Below are 24,421 nucleotides of genomic sequence, written 5' to 3'. Positions count from 1 at the left end.
GCATATTGAAATAGTGTGCATGCTGAAATGCAAATATAAAGTAACATTTTTAAAATCAATGTTAAATTTCTTGAACAATAGCAAGACTATTCAACAGTTTTGGAAATATTTTAGCATGAAATCTGCTGTGTGGAGCATTGCAAGATCATTGGAGGATGCATCTCCAGATACTTTAAGAAAATGATTGGCATAATTTATGCCAGCTACATATTTCATGATGAGGATGAAGATGATAGCTGCGAATTTGAATGCTTTCAGATATTGCAAACCAGAGGTGAAATTTTCCAATTAATGGATTTTGTAAAGAAATGTGGAAAAGCAATAATAAATGAAGATGATATAACAGAAGTTTTTCATTGCGATGACAATGCCCTAATCATCATTCAGGTAATGGACAGCGAAATCTATTGTATGGTTCTAGATCCAGAAAATACCACTACTGATAGTGAAAAAGGTGACAGAGAGGTTATTAAACACGAAAAAATTTCGATTTACAAGTTAGTCGGTATTCTCGACATATCAATTACAGGACTTGAACAGTGGAACTTTGTAACTGAACAAGAAATTATATCTGTCTATAGAATTAAAGAGCATAAAAAGCAAAGCTACTTAAACAGCTTAATAGAAAGAAATGTTTTGTAGAGTAAACAAATAAATACTAAGCATTTTTTGTAAATTGTGATACCTTTTAGATCATAAATGATTCATTAGTTCATAAATCACAATTTCATATTTTTAATTTTGTAATTTCTGCATGCTATCTTACTAAATTTAAATATGATTTAATATCCGGAAAAATTCTAAATCCGGAATCGCCGAAGTCCCGACCAGTTTGGATCTCAAACTTTGTACTGTACCTAGTTTGTAACACTTTTGCACACTTAAGTTTTGATGATTTTCTGTTAGAAATAAAATTATCAAACTCGTTGGACAAAAAATAATGTTTGTGAAAGAGGTCTTTCACCAGCTCACAAGGAATACATTGAACGAGAGAAATGCATCACTGTCTTTAACAATAGAATAAACCAAACAGCTGTACATTTTTTTGTGTGATAATGCACACAATATTTCATTATAGACATCACTAAAAATTACGAAATTCTCAGTGGAGATGTCTTACACTTGCATGTATTAACAGAGCATAATGTTGCTAGATCTTCTGACACAAATATGCTGAACCTAGTGAATTTTTCTAATATTTTAATCTTTCAGTTTCAAGAATTTGACATGCACATGCTACTCTTAACTATGAAGCAACCTTGGCATTCTGTTGAAGAATTCTGCAAAGAATTTGTTAAAAGACATCTAAAGTGATTTTATTAAAAGAATTCATAAAATATTCTGTTTTTAAAAGGTGGAAGGGAAATAAAGTTTGTTAGAGGTACAGATGTTAAAGCTTTAGTATTGTTTATTTATATAGTTCTGCTGTGAACATTAGTGTTATAATTAGCAGTTTTTTCACCTTTTGTGAGCTTTTTTCTAAAAATCGTAAAAAATTTATGTTTGGAACATACTTTGCTTGAAAGAGAAATGTTATAGTTTGTAAGGCATAATAAATTTGAAATTGTGCAATAATAAAATGCCATCTCTGCAAATCAGAAAATATGAAAAATTCATTAAATTTTCACAAAACATAAACTAAATAAAAAGCAAATTCAGAATTCAAAGTTTAGGCTTTGAAATGCATGTGTTTGAGTGCAGGACTGCAAGCAATCAAAATTTAGTGGCTGTACATTGTTACAAGCTTTCCACAATGTGACAAACTTGCATATTTACTCAAAATATTTTCATTTCACAATGAGGGTAAATTAATCAGTTTAATATTGACAAGTATATTAAGAGCACTTAATAAGTTTTGAACATGTATGTGTTTGAAATCTATTGTTGCATGTGTACGGATTCGTAATAAATTGAATGCACGCTGAAACATTGAGAGCTTGATGAAATTTCGTTTACTAAAAGAAACACTTAACAGTTCTGAAATATTCTACAAAAATATTTGTACAGCTTTTCTCAGCGTCACAGAGTACAATCAGTAGTTACACTTTAAACTACTAAGGACTTTAAACACAACTCGGTGCAGAGCTCATATGAAGAGCAAAGATAAAACAGAGATATCTCAATCCTCTGAACCATACTGAACTCATAACTAACAACTGAGAAACTGTTGCTGTCTCATGTCTTATATAGTTTTCCCCTGACCCTCCGAGAAATCTCTAGTACCTTCTGCTTCTCAAAATTACTGGAAGGCATATGAGAGCCACATACGGTTACAGCTAATATAGGAATTAACTATAATTGTCCAATTACGATACCTGTTACAGTTATACAGGGACCAAAACCAAATGTAGCCAAATGGTGGTCAAGTTTGGCGATAAAATTAGTCGTAAAAAACCATCACCGTCTTGCCGATATCTCGGCAAGATAATGTCAATTTAGCGAGATAGCCATTTATTCAATGTTAAATAGACTTTCCCCTGTATTATTCCTTTTCCAGCAAAACTTCTCTTCACTAGATTTTCATGTTACATTATGCAAAAAAATACTACAATTTCAATAAAATTATGTACAAAATTCAGTATACAGTCAAAAGTCTTTAATCCGGAATGATCTATAATCCGGACCTCAAAGCTACAAACTTTCTGCGCATGCGTAAACACATAATGCATTTACATATGTGCATAATACCTTTACGCATGCGCGTTTAATGTATAACAGACGGTATAAACTAAGCTAAAATTATCTAATTATCTGTTTCAGTTAATGTTGCAGATCGCGTTTTCCTTAATCATTGAATTGGATCCGGCTTATTATTTTTTCTAGACTGTTAGAGCAATTTTATAAAAGTAAGCTTGAACTTTCGATTATGTCAAAAAGAATTTCTGATTCTGGAGCTGCCAAAGGATCTACAAAGTGAAAGCATGTTTCGATGTCCATCAAACAAAAAGTGGAATTGCTGCAAAAAATGGATAAAGGCATATTCTTTGTTTCTCTAACCATTCTGAAATCTGTTTATCAATTTCATGCTGCTGCTCTGCGGGGGGGGGGGGGGCGTCGCGGCGCACAATGAACTGGAAGTTGATCTGTCACCACTAATCCTTATCTTCAGGGCAGATGTTTTTATTTTATTCGGCTTAAAAATTTTTTACTAAATGTTGCATTTCATCTCGATGTACTCTGTCTTTGATATGATTTAAATCAAATTCCTCGTCATTATAAATATCACAAATACACATCAAATAGTTTTCTGGCTGCAATTTTCTAATTTCGACTATGCGTAATGTATGCTTTACGCATGCGCGCGTTGAGAGAAATGTTTAATAAAGTAAACAAATATTAAGCTCTTTTTTTTTGTAAATTTTGATACCCTTTAGATCCATAATTGTTCTTTATTTCATAAATTACGGTTTCATATTTTTAATTTTAGAATTTCTGCATGCCATCTTACGAGATTTAAACTGATGATCTATAATCCGGAAAAATCGATAATCCGGAATCGCCGAAGTCCCGATGAGTCCGGATTAACGACTTTTGACTGTAGTAACATTCACAGGTACTTACGAATGAATAAATTCTTCATTTCCAAATACATTTATAAATAATTTAAGAAACATTTACATATTTCGTTAAAGGCAAATCTATGCATTTTACAAGAGTAATATATAAATACCCATATATATTTAATATTTTTCATTTTCGGCATGTGAAAATCTTTAATTTCTGAGCATTCACTATATTTTTCAAACAAAGAAATTTGCAATAATTTAGCATATATTAAATTTTTTACATAAGAAATATGTATAAACATAAGTTTAATGAAAATTATATGCATTATTTTTAATACACATTCAAATGTACGTTTTCCTTCGAAATTCCTCCAAGAAGGCATCTGTCCTCTTGGGCAGATAGCCCTTACATGCTTTACTTTGTTTAAAAAGCTTAACCTGACCTATGTGCCTAATTACACATATTTTAACATCCATAATTTTATATTTACATTTAAACATCAAGCTTCACACTTTTGACTCAAAACAAATTTTCAGATACATTCATTATAAAATTCAAATTTTCTAATTAATATATTTTCACAGAGCATTCAATACCTCTCTTAGCAATTTTATGCAGTAAATAGTTCTCTGATAATATAATATAATAACAACTATCCATTTCATATTTAAACATTAACTTCATTTTCTCAATCTTGATTATTTTACTCTGCATGCCAACATTGCTTCATTTTTTGAAACAATTGAAACACTAATTGATATAAATAGATAAATTCCTGAAATTTGCATATTGCAAGGTAATCTAAAATGTAACAACACGTAAAATACATTCATATACCGATTAATAATATCATTCTATTTTCAAATTCCTAGTAAGCTGTCATGATGATGTTCATATGGTCACATCACCTTAACCGCACATGGCACTTTTATCGAATCGGCAAATGTTTCTGTATACAACGTTACACAAATATATGGTTACAAATGAAGGAAAAGTTATCTTATTAGCATATATGTCTATATATTTATTAATTTTAACAAGGATTACAGGATTTCAAGGCAATTTCTTTTTTCAGTTAAGATAAATAAACACAAAGTGATTATTCTTCAATTATATAAAAATAAAATTATGAGTTTAAAATGAGCAGCCATTATGCGTCTTCCCCGAGTTTTTTTTTTTTTTTTTAAAGTGCATATTATAGTATTATGTAGATGATGAAATACGTATTCCATGTAAAACATTTTGATATTTGGAACATACAAGAAAAGTACCAAATACACCTACTGTTCACTTACGCGTCAAACTATTATGCTAACAGCGTATCAAGGACTCTAAAGAGACTACTATATTCTAAAGTATTCATTTATTTAATAAAACGTCACTCAGGTATATAACATACAATTAATCTTCAATAAGCCTAACTAACTACAGAAACATATTTTCCTAATTCTATGAATTGTCCTGCTGCCACTCTCATGAAACCAAACTAACAATTATTAGTGGCCAAAAAGTAAAAGTAATAAGTACAGTCAAAAGTCTTTAATCCGGACTCGTCGGGACTTTGGCGATTCCGGATTATCGATTTTTCCGGATTATAGATCATCAGTTTAAATCTGGTAAGATGGCATGCAGAAATTATAAAATTAAAAATATGAAACCATAATTTATAAAATAATGAGCAATTATGATCTAAAGGGTATCAAAATTTACAAAAAAAAAAGCTTAATATTTATTTGTTTACTTTATTAAACATTTCTTTCAACGCGCGCATGCGTAAAGCATACATTACGCATAGCCGAAATTAGAAAATTGCAACCAGAAAACTATTTGATTTGTATTCGTGATATTTATAATGACGAGGAATTTGATTTAAATCATATCAAAGACGGAGTACGAGATGAAATACTACATTTAGTAAGGAATTATAAGCCGAATAAAATAAAAACATCTGCCCTGAAGATAACAATAGTGCTGACAGATCAACTTCCAGTTCATGGTGTGCCACGACATTCCCCCCCCCCCCCGCGCGCAGAGCAGCGTGAAATTGATACACAGATTTCGGAACGGTTAGATAAACAAAGGATATGCCTTTATCCATTTTTTGCAGCAATTCCACTTTTTGTTTGATGGACATCGAAACATACTTTCGTTTTGTAGATCCTTTGTGAGCTCCAACATCTGAAATTCTATTTGACATAATCGAAAGTTCAAGCTTACTTTTATAAAATTGCTCTTACAGTCTGCAAAAAATAATAAGCCGGATCCAATTCGAAGATTAAGGCACAACGCAATCATCAACATTAACTGAAATAGATAATTATATAATTTTAGCTTATACCGTCCGTTATACATTAAACGCGCACAGGAAAACGTATTCTGCGATTGCGCACACCCATATGCGCAGTCATAAAGGTCTTGCGTGCACGCATAAACGCCTATGCGCATGCGTCAACGCAGCGCATGCGCAGAAAGATTTTAGCTTTCAGGTCCGGATTATAGATCATTCCGGATTATGGGTGTCCGAATTAACGACTTTTGACTGTACTGTAAAATTATAAGTATAATTTAAGTAAAACATTAAAGGAAAGTAAGTACAAAATACATTGTTTTGAAATCCAACATCCTCCCACCTTAAATTGTTGGAAAACAACTTAACCTATTAGGAATATTAAAGAAAAACTTAAATGGAAAAACATAAAAGAACTGAATTTAAGTCCAAACATTTATAAAGTCTATAAGTCTAGTCTTTGGATAGGCTTGACTTCCCTTCCACTCCTGGTTTTTACAGATTTAATAACTTTTTGGCTGTTTTCCACTGAATTACCTTCAACTCTAGCTTGTTCAAATCTTTCATTTGTTAGATCTTTGAACCAATTACATGAAAGCTCTAAAGGAAAAATTCTTTGTACAGGATGTAAAAGTTGCCCATTTGTAGTTTTCAGTCGTACCAATTTAATGACATTGTCTCTTCCAGGTAACAATTCAGTAACAACGGCTAATGGCCACTCAGTACATTTAACATTATCACTTCCAACAAGAACTACGTCTCCAAGTTTGATATTTTGCTCATGCTTCTTCGGATCATGTCTTTCAATCAAAAGTCCTAGGTATTCAGATCTGAATCTTTTTCGTATATCCGTGATTAAATGTTGACGATATTTTAATCTCTTGTAGAGGGAATGCTGATCAATCTCATCTAAACCAGGAACGCCTGACTTTCGGAAATCTTGCAAAAATGAGTTAGGAGATAAAGGAACAAGTTCAGACTCCTTTTCTGAAACATAGGTAAGTGGACGAGAGTTAATAACAAATTCAGCATCACACAATACCGTTGTCATTTCTTCAAAAGACAGCAGAGATTTTCCCAAAACTCTTCTAAGAATTTGTTTCATCAAGCCAACTAATCGCTCCCAAAAACCGCCCCACCAAGAGACAGTTGGGAGATTGAAAAACCATTCAATTTTCTTAGTGGCGGTGTATTGAGCAACGACATTCCAATCAATGAGTTTCAAACAAGTTGATGCTCCAACAAAGTTGCTTCCGTTGTCACAATAAACTACAGAAGGACAGGCTCTGCGGGCTATAAACCAACGGAAACTCTGGAGAAAAGCCTCTGTAGACAGTGAGGAACTGAGTTCAAAATGCACAGCATATGTATATAGGCAAATCCAAGCCTTTGCTTCTCCTTTTAAATACACAGGACCAGCCATATCAATTCCAATGATTTCAAAAATAGATGCATCTCTTATGCGATTTTCTGGTAATGCAGATACCAGTGCTGTTAAATTTCTCTTTGCGTACCTTAAAGAAGTAACACATTTGAATAAAAGAGATCTAATGACTTCTTTCGCGTTTAAAATCCAATAATGTTCTCTTAGAATACTCAACAATATTTGAGAACCAGCATGAGAGTTCTTCTGGTGTGTGTTTGTAATTAACCTTTTGACAGCCTGATGTTCTCCAGGTAAAATAAAAAGATGTTTAAAGTTTTCTGTATCCTTCCGAAATTTTAAACTCTGTATCCTTCCGAAACTGTAATTTTTGTTCGCAGTCTAATAATTCCTTCTTCATCCTTATATGTTGCCACAGATTCTAATTTTCTTTTCTTAAATGATCAGAAAAGTATTCGTTTTGCTATTAATAACATGACTTTCTTTTCTGCATTTTTGATTTCCTCATAGGATAACTCTCCAATAATTCGCGAAGACTTTGCATTTAGACAATTAAAGATAAATCTTTTTATCCAAGCAATCAACCGTATCACTTTGTCATAGCTTGAAAAATAATAATAGTACCAACTTGACCCATAATGTCTACATCCATTTTTCTTTTCATAAGTTTTGCAGCTACAAGTATTTGAGTAACTTAGAGAACAGATAGAAGAATGCCCATCAGATTTTGTTTTTCTCTTTTCCTTAGCTATAGAATGTTAATCGAAATTTTGTTCTGTGATGGGCCAGTTAGAAGAAGGTTCTAATAACCAAGTAGGACCCTCCCACCATTTGCTTGATAACAGTTGTCTAGCCGAACATCCTCGAGAAGGCAAATCAGCTGGATTCTGGATCCCAGGAAGGTGTTTCCATGAAAGAGGATTCGTTAAACTATTTATCTCATTCACTCTGTTCTTCACAAATACCGTACAGGATACTTTACGTTGAATCCACCCTAAAACAACCGTCGAGTCAGTCCAATAATGCTGTTCAACATGTTTCCATTGAAGCCCTTCCACAACAGATGCACACAAACGAGCTCCCACCATAGCAGCCATCAGCTTCAATCGAGGGATAGTCATGGGTTTTACAGAAGCCACTCTAGCTTTGACTGCTAAGAGATGAACTTGGACATTCTCCGATGTCTCCAAACGAATGTAAACAGCTGCTGCGAAGGCCAAATGACTAGCATCACAAAACGTATGCAGAGAAATGTTTTGTCTACTTGGATCAATTGAACAACACCGTGATATGGTCACTTCCTTCAGCAAATAAAGTTCTGAAAACCAGCTCATAAATTCTTCTTTTATATTAGCGTTGACTTCAGAGTCCCAATGTATGTTTTCTTTCCACATCTTTTGCAATAACAATTTGGGTATCAGCAAAACAGGACATAAACCAACTGGATCGAACACCTTATGAGCGACAGAAAGAATTATTCTTTTGGTCAAAGTTTCGAATTTATTAGCTGTCTAACCAGTCCAGATTTATCATCAGCGTATCCTTGTTTCTATCCCATAAAAGTCCTAATACAGAAGTAAATGGTTCAGGACCATTATCATTAGTGTACTGCCAGCCTCTCAAGTTGAATTTTCCCTCACTCAGTATGGCTTAAGATGTTTCAATGAAGGGTAATATATCACATGTATCATTTAAGCTCGTTACTAAATTATCAACATAGAAACTCAAAAGACATAACATAATCTTGATTATATCTGGCATCAATCAAATATTTTCCCAAATGATAATCTAAGACTGCTCCCAAAAGAAAAGGGCTGCTCTTTACACCAAAGACCAATCTGTTGTGTTGCATTACCTTAATTTCTTTACAGTCGCTATCATTCCACTAGAAGAATCTCAAATAGTTTCGTTCTTCCGGCCGAACGCTCACTTGCAAAAAGGCCTTTTTAATATCTGCAATAACACCATATCTAAATTCTCTAAACCTCAGAAGCAGACTTGGAATGAGTTCTAATAAATTGGGACCGGATTCTAGACACTGGTTCAAAGATGGAGATCCAATTCGCCTAGCAGACGCATCGAACACTGGACGTACTTTGGTAGTACTATGTTCCTTGACTACAGGTCGGTGATGAAGAAAGTGCTGGTGTGAATTATGCACATCTGTGACGTCATCTATTATTCTCGATTCAGTACATTGCTTAAAGATCATAGGTATCAAATAATTTTTCTGAATTCAGCTTTTTTGTTGAGACTTGAAGTCTTTTTATCGCTATATCTTTGTTGGTTGGGAGAGGCAAATGATCGTCTTTCCACGGTAAGGCAACTTCGTACCGCCCATCATCATTGATTCGTAGAGTCTCTTGAAAATATTTCTTCGGAAGAAATTCCTTTTCCTTTCGTGATTTTACTTCGACTGGATCAGATATTCCTAAGATGTCTAAGGAAAAAAGGTCAGAAATATTGGCATTTTTCACAAACATTGTTACAATTGACATCGCTGAATCTTCCCTTTCAGCATTCACTGATGTTTTACCAATCAACGTCCAGCCCAGGTAAGTTTCTATGGCTACAATACCACTAGAAAGTACTATTTTTCTGTCGGCGAAAAGTCGACCAGCCACATCTGCACCAATTAAAAGATCAATAGGCTCTGATGAATCGTCAGTGTCATAAAATGGTATATTCATGGACTGGAGCTCTTTAATCCATGGCTCATTTAAGGCAGAAGGTACAGCATTACAAATTGTATCTTGCTCATAAATATCAAAAGTACAAGTAAAATGATCATCTAAACTCTTTAGCTTAATTTTGTAGACCTTATGCACATTTTCAGGTGTTCGTTTTCCTCCAAAAAAGGGCGTGGCTTAAAATCTGTTGTCTAGAAGGTATCAGGCCTAGAGCAGAAATTAAATCCTTCCTTAAATATGATTTTTGAGATCCTGTGTCATATAATGCTCGAACACAAAGTGTACAATTATTTCCAATTATTTTTACTTTCAGGGTTTGCAAAAGTACTTGTGGTGTGTTGCTAATATTAGAAAGATTTACAGAACATTCTTCCTTGCTAGTTTCTTTTTCATTGCTGTTTAACATAGGTTTCTTAACCTTTGTTTTATTTTTAAGCAATTCTAAACACATAATTATGCTGTGATTTTTATGGCAAATTGCGCATTTTATAGAACTCCTGCATTTATTTGCACAATGACCAGCCTTTAAACAGCGAAAGCAGTGCCCTTTATCTTTAAAGAGTTTTTGCCTCTCTGAAAATGTCATTTTTTGAGTATTAAAACAATTAAATGAATCATGTTTTCCGCTGCAAAACATGCACTTCTTAGCGGAAGAATCAGTACTCAATAAACTTGCTGCCGTTGATGGTTGATCGTGAACAGTTTTAATAGATTTAATCCCACAGGTCACTTTGTTCTTCAAACCAAAACCAGCCATAGCTAAACTTATGCATTCTTCTGATTCCAAAAATTTTAATAATCTGTCCAGTCTGCATTTTGGGTCTGGACCATGGTCAACATTTGCAATTCTTTGATAGGCTCTTAAAAAATCCTCAGGCAAGCAAGATTCAACTAAAGGATAAAGTAATGCAGCACTTTTATCTGTAGTGACGCCAAGGGTTTCCAGAGCCCGAATTTGTTGTTCCAAATTATCATATAATGCACATAAGTTATTACAGGAATTACTAGAATTTGCATTTCCCAGGACCAATTTCAACAATTCTCTCACATAAACTTCCACTTGCAAGTCATTTCAACCAAAATGAGCCTTCAAACATTCTATGGCCTTGGGATAATTAGCAGATGTTGGAGGAAAACTTTCTATAACCTCCCTTGCACGCAAACCTTCAACAGTCGTTTGTAATAACTATTGAAATTTATCACTATCAGAAATCGTAGTATCTGTGTAAATTTTTTCAAATTGACTCAAAAAAAAAAAAAAAAAAAAAAAAAATAACCATTCCTTAATTTCACCATAAAATTTTCGTAATTCAAGCTTTGGAAGTTTAAATGTACGCTTAGATACATTCTCATTAACAGATTCATTCAAAATTAAATTTGCAGTATTTACATTTTGTAGATTCTGAAGAATATCTTTCACTTTAGTTTCGATTCTAACGGCCTTGTAACGATAATCTTCAATAACATTGAATTCTGCTTCAATTTTGTTTCCGGACAGTGTGCTAAGATAACGTACGTGCGTATCTTCCAAACATTGAGCTTTCAAAACAAAAACATTAAGCTCTGACTGTAATTCAGAAGAATTTATCTCACTTTTCTTTAAAATTTCTTCTAAAACATTGAAGGATTTTGTAAAAGCAGCTTTGTGAATCTTCGTTTCAAGTTTAATAGCTTCTTTAGCTTCCATTTTTATACTTTAGAATTCCAAACTAACGTCTCTTATGTCCCGCCGAGGATACCATTAAAATTTTTGCTTACGCGTCAAACTATTACGCTATCAGCATATCAAGGACTCTAAAGAGACTACTATATTCTCAAGTATTCATTTATTTAATAAAACATCACTCAGGTATATGACATACAATTAATCTTCAATAAGCCTAACTAACTACAGAAACATATTTTCCTAATTCTATGAATTGCCTTGCTGCCACTCTCATGAAACCAAACTAACAACAATTATTAGTTTCCAAAAAGTTAAAGTAATAAGTATTGTAAAATTATAAGTATAATTTAAGTAAAACATTCAAGGAAAGTAAGTACAGAATACATTGTTTTGAAATCCAACACCTACAAGGGCATCAAAAGAAGTATATACGAATTTTCACGCTTATACCAGTTAGTTATAAGAATACTGAGTTTTAACCGTGCTATATTTTTGTGATATTTTAATATTTTAAAGGTAACTTAAGGTATTTATCATTCTTTATACATAACATAAACACTTTGCTAAAATCTGTATTTTTGTTGTCCAGTTGCTTAGAATTTCTTTAAAAAAAATATATCCAAGATGTGATTTTTGTGTAAATACCGCCCAACTGTACAAACTGCTACTATTCATCCAACACTGAATGTTTCTATTATGCAGAAGTGTCCCCGTTTTTTGGTCTGTGTGGGAATGTTATGGGTGGAAGTACCAGCAAAACCGTTACCAACACACTCTGGATGTAAACAAAAACACACTTTGAAAACCAAAGCTCAAAAGCACTATATCAGGTGCAGTATGGGATGACATTTCCTTTATTCTTACCTAAATGATTTTACATTACATACACTATGGGAACTATGTGCTATGACCATAGTAAGGGGGGAATCTATCGAAATGAACAACTTGAAGCTTAGAATTTGATGACTTACAGATCCAAACATCTTGTATGTATTCGACGTGCAGCCAATTTAAGACTGAAACTGTAGTTTAGGAGAAAGTTGTTCGTTCAAAACGAATTCCATAATCACACCTTGTCATATTTTTTGAACCGATGTCCTGGGGCTATCGGATGGTATCAGGTGTTCATCTTCTCCGTCGCGAAGATGACTCGCTCTTCTGCAAAATTGTGCATCACTTCAAAACATGCCTGGGGATCTTGAATGTAATCCTCAGGTCATGAAGGTGCATCTGAAGGGCAATAAAACAACAAATGACACTGCACACAAAGGTCATGACCGAAGAGTATCTGGGATGGGGAAAAGCTAATAGTTTCATGGACAGCACTGCGATTGGCTGGTAAGAAACAGGGGCAAATTCTCATCCCAGTCCTGTTAGTTTCTGGAAACCATCATCGAGAAATTATTATGGATGGTTTTGTAGCGATATCGAGAACAACTCAACGTTCGAAAAATTTGAAAGATTTGGAATTCTTGAATTCAATGGAGCTCTTTTGGGATAGCGGTAAAGAATTCGACTCGTAATAAACTGACCTACGTTCGGATAATTAATGACTTATTGATATATTTATGTTTTTCATTATTAGCAATTTCAAGTTTTATGGGTGACAACAAATTTGTTTCCCACGTTGTTCTGAAAAATCTTATCCCCATGAAATATAATAATCTGTTATCTAGTGGTGAATTAAAAAAATAAACAGTCAGGCAAATGTACCATTTAGGGGGCCTAGCTAGAGGAAGCCAAAGGAGAACATCTGTCCCTGTGCACAGCATCCAGGGAAAACTGAACTGATATTACAAATTTTTAAAATGAAATGTTTTCCATTTTTGGCAAACAAGAGCCGTGCAAGATTTTCAGTATTTTTACCACTCAAAATTTATTAATTACATCATTTAATACACTTATTTTCAGATTGTTAATGAATATATACTGACATTCATTCTTTCCTTTAAAATGTTCACACATATTAAAAAAAAAATAAAAAATAAAGAAATAAAAAGAAATCACAGAACTGTTGGGCACACTGAAAGTTTCCAAAATTACTTTTGCTTTTTTTTTTTTTTTTGTTGACTGTCCACAATATTTAGCAACTTTTCCCAGCTAACAACAAAGTTTGTTCTGAGACAGTATTTTTTTATGATCACAGGAATTCTGATTAGAAGTAATTGCTTTATGTTAATATTTTTCTATTCTGTTGATGTGATTTGCTGACACTAAGGCATAAACAGCATTTATATATTTATGACTTGTGCCTGCAGCAATCAATAATTCCTCTATGGTTACTTTACAGAACAATTACATTTGTGCAATATTTTATAATCAAATTGTGTGAAAATTAGAACAACATTGACTTTCACAGCGAGAAATTCTTATCCTTACATTTGTGACTTCAAATTTTTAGAACACAAGCTTCCATTTGACACACTTGTGTTTTCTATATTTCCTATTGTTCTAATGACTTTTGTTGAGCGAATCAGAAAAAGTAGGTTTCCAACACAGTTTTGTACTATTTGAGATATTTCCACTAAAAATATACTTTCTAATAGATTAAAATAGCATCAAAAATTTACTAAGAAGTCATAAAATATTTTTTAGAAGCACTAGTCTACATAAAAAGCATGTTTGGGTAGGAATATGAGTGCTACGATGTTCAACAAAACAAATAATTACACATCAATCGTATACAAAAGAAAAACGCACAGTGCAAATCACTAAGTTGGTATGACACAAAACTGTCAGAAGAACCTATTCACATATGTTCTCTACATATGATCTAATTCTGGCACTTACATACTATGACGACTACCTTGGCAACATTTGCCGATAAAAATCTTCATTGGCGTTTTTTGGTTTATGTTTATAAATTCTTTTAAAAATAAAAGCCCTAATTTTAAGAAGAAAAAAAGTACCCTTCTAAGTCCTTCACACACTCTTCACTCATCACATTTATTCCAGTCAATAACAGCCTTATTGGATAAATCCAACTGATGTTTGCACCCATTTAATGGATGACTGTTCATATGCCCAAAAGTAAATAAATCTTAAAGCTTTTAAAAATTCAATACGACTGTTTTCAAATCACTTACTCGTTAGGACACCAAATTTTTGTTGACCATTTTTGACGTTGCATCTCCAATAAATTCTCAAATTATAAAACATCATATCATGGCCGTTTTTACAAATGCATTCTTTGGGTAAAATTCCAGCCTCACGGAAAAATTCTATCACTTCTTCATTTGAAGGAAATTGGAAAATGTTGATATCCACTGGGAAAAAATAATCCCAAAAAGTTTCACGTCTGTAATCTAAACGTAATAATCTGCGTAAATGTAACAAAAAAGGGTGTGGTAATAACAAGTGCGCGACTAATGTGGGATAATACTCTTTAATTTAGTGCCCTTTAAAACCTATGTTAGGATTAACCTGTATAACCTACAAGGGTCACCAAGTTTTGACAAGATATCTAGGTAGTTGTCATTGTATGTAAGTACTCTAACTCTTGATAAGGTTAGAAAGCAAACTGGAATAATTTTGATATACAGAACTGATTTATAGCATGCAGAAAAGGTTGACTATAGTGCAGTTAATAAATGGTGTAAAAAATAGGAGCAGATGTAAAGTCAGACATATCCGAGATCCAGCTAAGCATGCTCTATCACAACTGAGTTATACTGGCATAAGTCAACCGTGTAATATCAGTGAATTTACAGCTGCACAAAGCATCATCTGGGGCTCTAAGAACATAGGCTTCAGATATGGGATAACACAAGATGATCCAAAAATAACAGAAAAGTAAAAATTTAATAACTGGAAAAGTATAGACAGCTGCACAATGCAGTTTTCACAGAAAGACATGATTTTAGGGTTAGAGTTGACTTTAGGGTACCCCTTGTATTATTGCAAAGTTGTTGTTTCATTCATCACCACGTTGTTGTTTCGTTTATCACCAAGTTGTTGTATCATTTATGGTAACCTGAGTAGTTGAATGTTATAGAAACCCTGTTATGACGTAATCGTTTGCATTATTCCGGAAAATTTTGAATCATGGGATTTTTCGCAAAAGCTTTTGTGGTGCGTGTTGCTTAGGAAGTACATTGCTTGTTTCATTGTTTAGATGGTAGAATGGCTGAATGTAGTAACATTAATTTGAAGTTTCTGTACAATTTGGAAAAAAAGGGGAAAAGTGCATTAATTGATTGGTGTGTAAATGAAGGTTTCTTAGTAGCCATTTTCGGGACAGTCCGGAACTATGTAGTATATTTTTTACTCTTATTTTTGTGAATTTATGTGCCAACGCCGATATACGGATTCTAGTTCAGATAATTTTAGGAAGTTTTTGGATGCTGTTAAGGAATTTTGTGTGCCACACACTGAAGACGAATGAATTTCTAAAATAACAGAAAAGTTGTGAACTTTTTGTGCCAAAAATCGCCGCTACACAAGCCAAAATAACAAGTCAAAGAATTGCACAAACTCGGTATACATGTACCGCCAAATATCGCCAAGAGGTACACTAAAATATATTTTTACCGATTTTAATTTAGCGATGAAAAATTTTATTGCTAGAAGAGTTATTTTTTATTAAAAGGTTTTGCTTCAGTTGTGTCAGAAGTTCATAATGCATCTTGGGTTACATAAGTTTAATGTGGTGGCTATTATTCTTGAGAATGGCTGTCAGATATGGCATGACACTCTGTACAGCATCAAAAAGAGTTCAAGAGTCATTATTCTCACGTGACGGCAAATTTCTTTTAATGTTGGGAATAATGTTCACAGACCTTTGTATATCTGTAACTATAAAGGAACTAAAATTTTATTTTATTAACCCAGCATTACCCAAGCGACAAAAATGAATAGTTCCTTGGTACGTCATACCCAAGGGTGTTTTACTGTATTTTCTACCATAAAATCTATGCACGAAAGGTTAAACAAGAAGACTATAGTTGTAAAACTAGTTAATCACGTTGCTTACATTTATTTTGCATATTTTCTGAAAATGCATGCCATGTGTTCCATACATATAGGTTTGTCACACCTTTCACAAATAAATTTAGTTTTTCTGTCTTTTCTATTAGGGCATTCAGCGTATTTTTTAGATATTACTTTGGCATTCTTTGCAGGTGGTGCAATGTCTCCACTGGATTCTAGTTCTTCTTTTAAGTTTCATGGAAGCATTGTGTGTTGGTTTCTATTTTTCTTGTATTCTTCTGCAAGTTGAAATCCCAAATATTTAAAAAATGATAGCATTGTTTGATGTTCAGTAGGTGGTTTTTTTAGTAGATAAGAAAATAATTCATCCACTTATTGCAGCAATGTTCAACAATGCAAAAAATATTGGCATGGGCCAATGATTAAATTGTAGAAGGTTATCATTTCAGTTTATTTTAGATTCTCCTGTAGATGAGTCTATTGTGTCATCATTACGCATAGCCAGAGGTAAGCCAAAAGTAACGCTCTACAAGGGGGCAATGCGGCTGTTAAGGGGGGGGGGCAATTCGAAAATGGACTCGTCCAGAATTTAAGGGGACAGAGGATGCTCTAAATATGTTTCATGCAGTCAAAATTTCATTTTTTATTCCCCAAAATAAAGAAAAATGTAAGTGATGTATACGTAAAAAAGTTTTTAAATTACGGTGCATTTTAAATATTTTATAAAGAATTCTTGCTGTAGACATGGACATTTAAATGCTTTTAAAGGCATTTAAATAACCGACACATTATGCTTTCCAGACGTTTCTCGCACATTTCAGCCAACGAATTTATTTTATTTTTTACTGTAGGAATGGCAACCGGTATATTATTCTTGCCTTGAATGGCCACAACAGCTGCTTTCAGCTTTGTTTATACTGATCTTATATTTATTTCTTTCAGCCCTTAGTGAAATGAGTGGTGCAAGCAAGAAAAAATGTTTGTCGGTATTTGGAGGCATATTTAAAATTTGGTTTCATACCCGGTCAAATTTTGTCCTGGCTGATCTTTAGAATATGGTAACTGGTACTTTGGCAACATTTTGGAGGCGATAAACGTTACTACCTGGGACTTTGGTAATAATGTGAGCAATGCTCAGTTCCGATTATGCATTATTTTGTGTGAGGGAAATGAGAGATCATGGGATATGTCATGTGATATTAATGGACGAATTACGGTTCTTTAATCGGAAAAGGGGGGAATTTGGAAAAATATCTGTGGCTGTATATTATTTTGTATTAAGCTTCATTGTGTGTTGTGTGAAGTAGGGTTGAATAATTTTGGGATTGTATGGCGCTGTCTAAAGTGAATTCTAGATTTTTAATGCGTTTGTGTGATAATTCAAAAGAATTGGTTGAATGGTGCATGAGTGTAGGTTTAATTGCGGATAAGTATGAATGTCCAAAATGTGGGAATGAAATGAGATTGTGTGAAAGGAAGGATATTACTGATAAGTTTGAATGGCGGTGCAAGAAATCCGGTGAAAATGGACATTTTGTGAAACGGAATGTAAGGAAGGGTACGTGGTTTGCTGAAAGTCATTTGAGTATGGGTGAGATTTTATTGATTTCTTATTATTGGGTGAATAGATTGCCAGTTGACTATTGGATTTTGGATTTAGAAATTAGCAGTAGGACTGCAGCTGATTGGAATTCTTTTTGTAGGGAAGTGTGTGTGGAATTTTGCGAAAATGATATGGGTATGCTTGGTGGTATGAATGTTATTGTGGAAATTGATGAGAGTAAGTTTGGGAAGCGGAAGTATCAGAGAGGTAGGAGAGTGGAAGGAAAATGGGTGTTTGGTGGAATTGAAAGGGGTAGTAATAAATGTTTTTTTAAGGTTGTGCGAGATAGAAGTAAAGATTGCTTATTAAGTTTTATAAAAGAATATATTCTACCGGATACTATAATTATTTCAGACTGCTGGAAATCGTATGAATGTTTGGAAGATGAAGGTTTTAAACATCTTGCTGTGAACCCCAAATATTATTTTAAAGATCCGGAAACAGGTGCACATACCAATACAATAGAGGGCACGTGGAGTGCTATAAAAAGTGCCATTCCGAGGCATTGTGATAAAGAGAATTTTGCTTTTTATTTAGCGGAAGTGTGGAGGAAAAATTCGCAGAAAAAATCGTTCAATAATTTTATTGAATCCATAATAAAAGTGTATCCCCCATAAGCAAGATTCTGAAGAAGATTAGGTAAGTTAATATTTTTAATTATTTGAGGATATTATTTTTATGCATTGTTCTAAATGTAAGGTGGAAGTAAAGTAATTTGGTATTATTGGGAAAATTGTTATTAGCAATGATTTAGTTTAAAGTAATTAGGATTGTAAGCTAATTTTTATTAATTTAATGTATGTGCTTATTTATATTTTAAGTAGTGTTTTTGAATTTAATTATATTTTAATTAAATGATAGTTATTTTGTGAATTTTATGTTTGTAGGAATTTGGTATATGTTTTAGTTGAAGTAAACGTGCATGGAAATAATTTAAATATTTGACACTAAGTATTTGTAATGCTTGCGGTATGAATTTGTTGGTGACGTTTATAATATAATAGATGATTTAGAGGTAACAGTTTTTGGATATTTTATTTATTTTATATAAGGAATTGTTCATATTTGGAAAGGGTATATACTTTTTCACGATCAGGTAATTTCATATACGTTCTTTTTACCGGGTTTAAAGATTCAGAAAATTGTCATGTATTTTCGTGAAATTTTTCTAATTTATGAAAAAAAAAGCAGTGTACATGGATATAGTGAAGAGTGTGCGCAATGCCATTTTTGTGTAATTCTGGGATTTTTTTTAAGTAAAAATAAGTCGGCGTGTACATGGTTTATGTGTATGTGTTATTTTGAAAAACGCGTAAGGAGTATGGTATTGTGCACTTTTTCCCAATTTTGCAGTGAATATTTGTCATGATTAAGCAGTTTTGTTAGATAAAATTTCTAGCATAAGTGTAATTCGGCTAGTAGATTCTTGGAAGAAGTGTTCAGTAGATAAAAAGAAAAGAAACATGTCTTTACTTCGTGAAGACAAAATGGCGGCGGAAAAAAAAAAAATAGAGGGTTGCTGTAGGAGAGTTGGTCACCAAATTTTCGCCAAAAAATCGCCAAGTTACCATAATTTAAAGATCAACCTTTGTCCTTTTATGCCTGACCAACAAATCAATGAAACTAGGTCGTCTTGAGGCACATATGAAGGCGAAACGTAATGCTGATATTAATTCAGATTTGAATTATTTTCCCACTTTAAGGAAAATTTTTTAAATAAAGAGTAATATTAAAATATTACTGCTCATAATGCAACTGTTAATCGTGCTCTTGAGGCTATTTATCAAATTTCTTTACTCATCGCTTAACCTGGGAAAAGCCGTACTATAGGGGAGAATTTAATCAAACCATCAATATCAGCATTTAAAACTGTTCTAGAAAAAGAGGACAAAGATAAAGCTATGCCACTAAATAACAGTACTGTTTGCAGAAGAAAGATTAAATGAATGAGGATATTATGAATTAAATGAATTAAATGAATGAGGATATTGAAATATAACTTGCTGTAAACAAGAAAATGTTTGGTGCAAATAGATGAAGCAACTTTGAGAGACAGTGAGGCCGTACTTGTAACTTGTATAAGATATATTCATAAAGGGGATTTTGCCGAAGAAATGTTCTGTAAATCATTAGAAAGCACCACTACCTCCAAAGATATTTATAATAAGCTAAAAAATTACTTAGATATAAAAAATATACTAATAAAAATATAATACATCTTGTACTGCAGATAGTGCTCCTAATATGATGGTTGAAAAACAAAATAAAGCATGGAATAAGAAAAAGGGTTGCTTAAAATTGATAAAAGATGAGAATCCAGAAATGCTTCTTGCGCATTGTGTTATTCGTAGAGAAAACCTGGTAGCTAAAAACAATTCGCCTGCTCTAAATGAAGTACTAAATTCAGTTATAAAGCGTGTCAATGCTATTAAAGCTAGGGCCAAAATGTGAACGCCTTTTCAAGTTATTTTATGAAGAACAAAATGAAGACTATATGAGACTTGTACTTCACACCGAAGTAAGAAGGCTGTCGAAAGGGAACTGCTTGGAAAGATTTATGGAACTATTTGATACTCTTAGTTATTTTTTAAGCGACAAACCTGAAATGAAAAATTCGTTAACGGATGATAACAAGGCAATTGTGAGTTATTTAGCCAATATCGTTGAAAAATTAAATATATTAAATAAACAACTTCAAGGACAAACAAAACTTATGATACAAGAGGAAGATATTTTGTTTCATTATCTTTGTTAAATTATGTCAGGCATATACTATTTACCACCAAAGTCTTGAAAAGTCTCATTGGCTCCAAAAATGTGATGCTACACTTGTTATTGTCGATCATCTGAAAATTTGATCGGCTGATTTAAAAGATTTTGTAACTTAAAACAAACTGATTTTCCAACTTGGATGATGCAGCTAATGCTAGCGGATTTAGCTGATATTTCAAATATGCAGTAAAAAGAAGAACTCGCAGAAATGCAAAATGATAAGTCAATTAAAACTTTATTTAATATAAAAGGAGCGATGACATAGCTTTGTGAGGAAATCAGAATCAGATATCCAAATGCAACAAAATTTGCAAGAGAACTATTGTTACCGTTTCCATCTTCATATTTTGCTGAATGCGAATTTAGTGCCATAAATGATTTGCTGCTAAAAAAAAAAAAGGAAAAGAAAAGAAATCGGTTGGATATAATGAAACCGGGAGACTTGCAACTCAAGTTATCTAAATTGGAACCTAACATAAAATTTCTTTGCAGCAAGTATCACGCGCAAGGAAGTCGCTAAATTTAAATAATAAAAAAACTTTCAATAAAATGAGTTTTTTCTTGAATTTCAGTTTTCCATGTTTTGAAAGTTCACTTACTGTGTTTGCTCACAAAATTTCGTAGTCGTTATCATTCAAGTTTCTTTCGTGAATATTTCAATTTTTAAATATTAAAAATTATGTATATGCTAGGTGGAGCTTAAAAATTTTAGAGAGGATTAGGTGGGGCATAGCACAAAAAAGGTTGGGAAACACTGATCTATACAGTAACTTTTTTACGCTAAAGTAACAAAATTCATCAACAGTGTAAACATTTATGAACTTATTACTAAAGTGCATATACTATACTATCGGTTTATTTAGCTGAAGGAATAAATAAAGTCTAAAAGGAAAAAAGATTATTAACAAGAAATACAATATTAGATTCAGATTTGAAAGTATCAATATTACGATTCAGCTTATAGTAAATGAAAGAAACCCAAAATCATAGCTTATACAAACCAATAATTCCCGCAGATATAAGATCAGTTAATGAAGCCATCAAATTCTAAGATATGTCGTCTGTAGCAATTTCTTCACATTAGCATATGTTACCTACAAACTCTGACGAGTACTAATTTCATTCGTTATTCGTCAATGAAAGAAAAACAGAAAACTGAACTTTTTTTTTTTGCTTATTCAATTGCTGCCACAAATTTGAGCAGGTGATTTATCTCTTTTTTTTTTTTTTTTTTTTTTTTTTTTTTTTTTAGACACGAAAAGCACCTCCGTTAGATGGCACTCTAAGCCTAGCTCGAAGAAATTATTATGATTTCGAAGAGAAAATGTTTGGTGCAAGAAGGTTAGAATCAAGGAGGTTAGAATACATGGAGATGGCGTCTCTGCTGTCGCAATACGTGGAGAGTGAAGCCGGGGGAAGCAAATAAGCCACGCCTCGTGAGGGCAAGAAAACGCTTCCCTTACTATGTGAAGTGAGGTTAAACGTCAGCTTGTTTGAAGTTTTGAGTGTGTTTTCTGATTTCTTATGTGAAGACGTGAAAGGGTTATAAGGTACTGAATGGTTACATTGAAATAATGTCTACATTTCGGATTTCATTTTCATATAAAAGAATGTTTTTTTAACATGCATAAATAAGTAGAATAATTGAAATGTGCGTTTGAAAAGCCGTCAGCAAAGAGTTTGAGTATTTTCTCGGTGTGACGTGAGCGAAGAAACATCTATAATTCTCAGATTTTTCTTCAATTAATGGTTTGAGTATTATACTCGTAATTAACTGAGTTGTAAAAGCAAAACGGTAAGTAAACAAGGGAAGGGGGAGTGGTCAGCTCATCGTGGAAAAGAAAACGCGTTATTTTAAAGGTGTGATCATATTACATTACAAGTCATATTTTATGTATTTAATTTTATTTTCTGTTCAAGTAAATATTTAATAACAGGATTTAATTTGGGGTGAAATTTGTGGGAGTTTTAAAAATAACAATGCAGAATTTAAATACTATTTTTTATCATTGTTCATGCAATTTAATATTTTTCAAAACGTAAGTAGTATTTCTAACATGGAAAATTGAGAATTATACCTGTATATATTTAGAACAACTAAAATATAATCAATTAATGGTTTGAGTATTTATTTATTTATTTTCACAATACCTTTATTGCTAGCATTCATTAATGACAGCATGTAATTACATAATGCATTTCTCATTTAACTCATTTTAATGGAATCAGTCCCTTTGTACTGTATTTTTTTAATGGAATCAGTCCCTTTGTACTGTATTTTCCCTCTGCATATCCTGATAATCATTAGAATTGATACAATTATCAGCACTTGCAGCCGTTTCCTTGGATATGTTTTAAACATGCACAGCAAATTTTTATCTAACTTTGAGCAAAGTATAATTAAATAAATGATAGTATATATGTTAAAAGAATATTTACCTGTGAAATGTAATACCGGATCCTGCTATTCTTCTATTTGTACAGCCGAAAGCGACGCAGGAATTTACCATTTTGGCAGGAATAAAAATTGCTTCTCAGAACAATATTGCAGCCGTCTACAAGATGATAGAAAATGTAGAAATAAAATGAAATGGCGGGAAAAAGTGAAGGAAAAAGCGCGCGAAGAATCCACGGTCTTTAATTTACGAAACTGGGTGTGGCTAGGTTCTGCCTCATTGGCTGAAGAGCTCGTCAATCTTTCTAAAGCCACGACTACTAAGGGCATGCTTTCCCCCACTTTTTGGCTTCACTTGGACTGCGCGCAGGGCATCTCCATGTATTCTAACCTCCTTGGTTAGAATAGAAGGAGGGAAGCACGGAGGTTCAACTCAAACGGTGAAGCTTCGCAGCCATGCTACTGTTATCGCTGTGACTTGTGCAAGGTAATTGCAACATTTTTTTTTCTTTTCTTTTTGAAGCATGTCAGCTTGTATTGCATATGAATGCACAAATAGACTTTCGAAAAGATTCCTGGAATTACTTTTCACTCGTAAGTATTGATTTTCGTTTTCTATGTAATTTGATAAATATCACAATGTCATGTTGTATTCTTTCCAGATGTGAAAAAGAGTACTTAATAATAATCAAACTATATTAAATACGTTTTAATGCTTTTGTTTATAGCTGATATCCTCGTTCCTTAACATACAATGATATATGCTAGGATTTAAACTGTATAATTTGAACGTTTTAAATAATTCGTTTTAGAATTTTCATTAAAAATAAGAAATCAATTGTTACTATTTTTATGAATTGTAAATGTGTTAAATAAAGCAATGCTTTTATTTATGTATTAATTATTATTCATGTTTAAGTTTTGTGAACTGTTAGGTATATAATTTGTGGATTTGATCAAGATAAACTACCTGGTTTGTTGTTAAAATTTTTTTGCATAAATTTACAAATTTGTGAGCAGTATAGCGATAGAAGTAAAATATTTACACAACTGAACATGTGGAAAGATGTATCCAAATATTTATATTGGTATATTTCTGTAATTCACCTTAATTCAAGGAAATTTCTTTGAGACTGAAATATGAAACGAGCATAAACTGAAATCATTTAATTCACATAAATCTGTTTT

The 24,421-nt window shown here is 32.8% G+C and overlaps 1 protein-coding gene across 2 annotated transcripts in view; it reads right to left on the bottom strand.

Moving 5' to 3' along the window:
* Positions 1-22,098, bottom strand: part of LOC118195781 (DENN domain-containing protein 10-like) — a 90,329-nt gene extending 68,231 nt beyond the window's left edge. The window contains exon 1 of one of the 2 annotated variants that reach the window (XM_035367109.2): positions 21,840-22,098. In XM_035367109.2, the coding sequence (XP_035223000.1) occupies positions 21,840-21,879 (40 nt within the window). In that variant the 5' untranslated portion in view covers positions 21,880-22,098. The remainder of the gene's footprint in view (positions 1-21,839) is intronic. The other variant, XM_035367108.2, reaches the window with a different exon arrangement.
* Between the last annotated feature and the right edge of the window lie 2,323 nt (positions 22,099-24,421).

The sequence above is a fragment of the Stegodyphus dumicola genome, chromosome X2, assembly GCF_044657685.1.
Source record: "Stegodyphus dumicola isolate Sdum_Otavi_A_Nest chromosome X2, ASM4465768v1".
NCBI classification, from domain to species: Eukaryota; Metazoa; Arthropoda; class Arachnida; order Araneae; family Eresidae; genus Stegodyphus; species Stegodyphus dumicola.
This window is presented reverse-complemented; position numbering and strand designations above follow the sequence as displayed.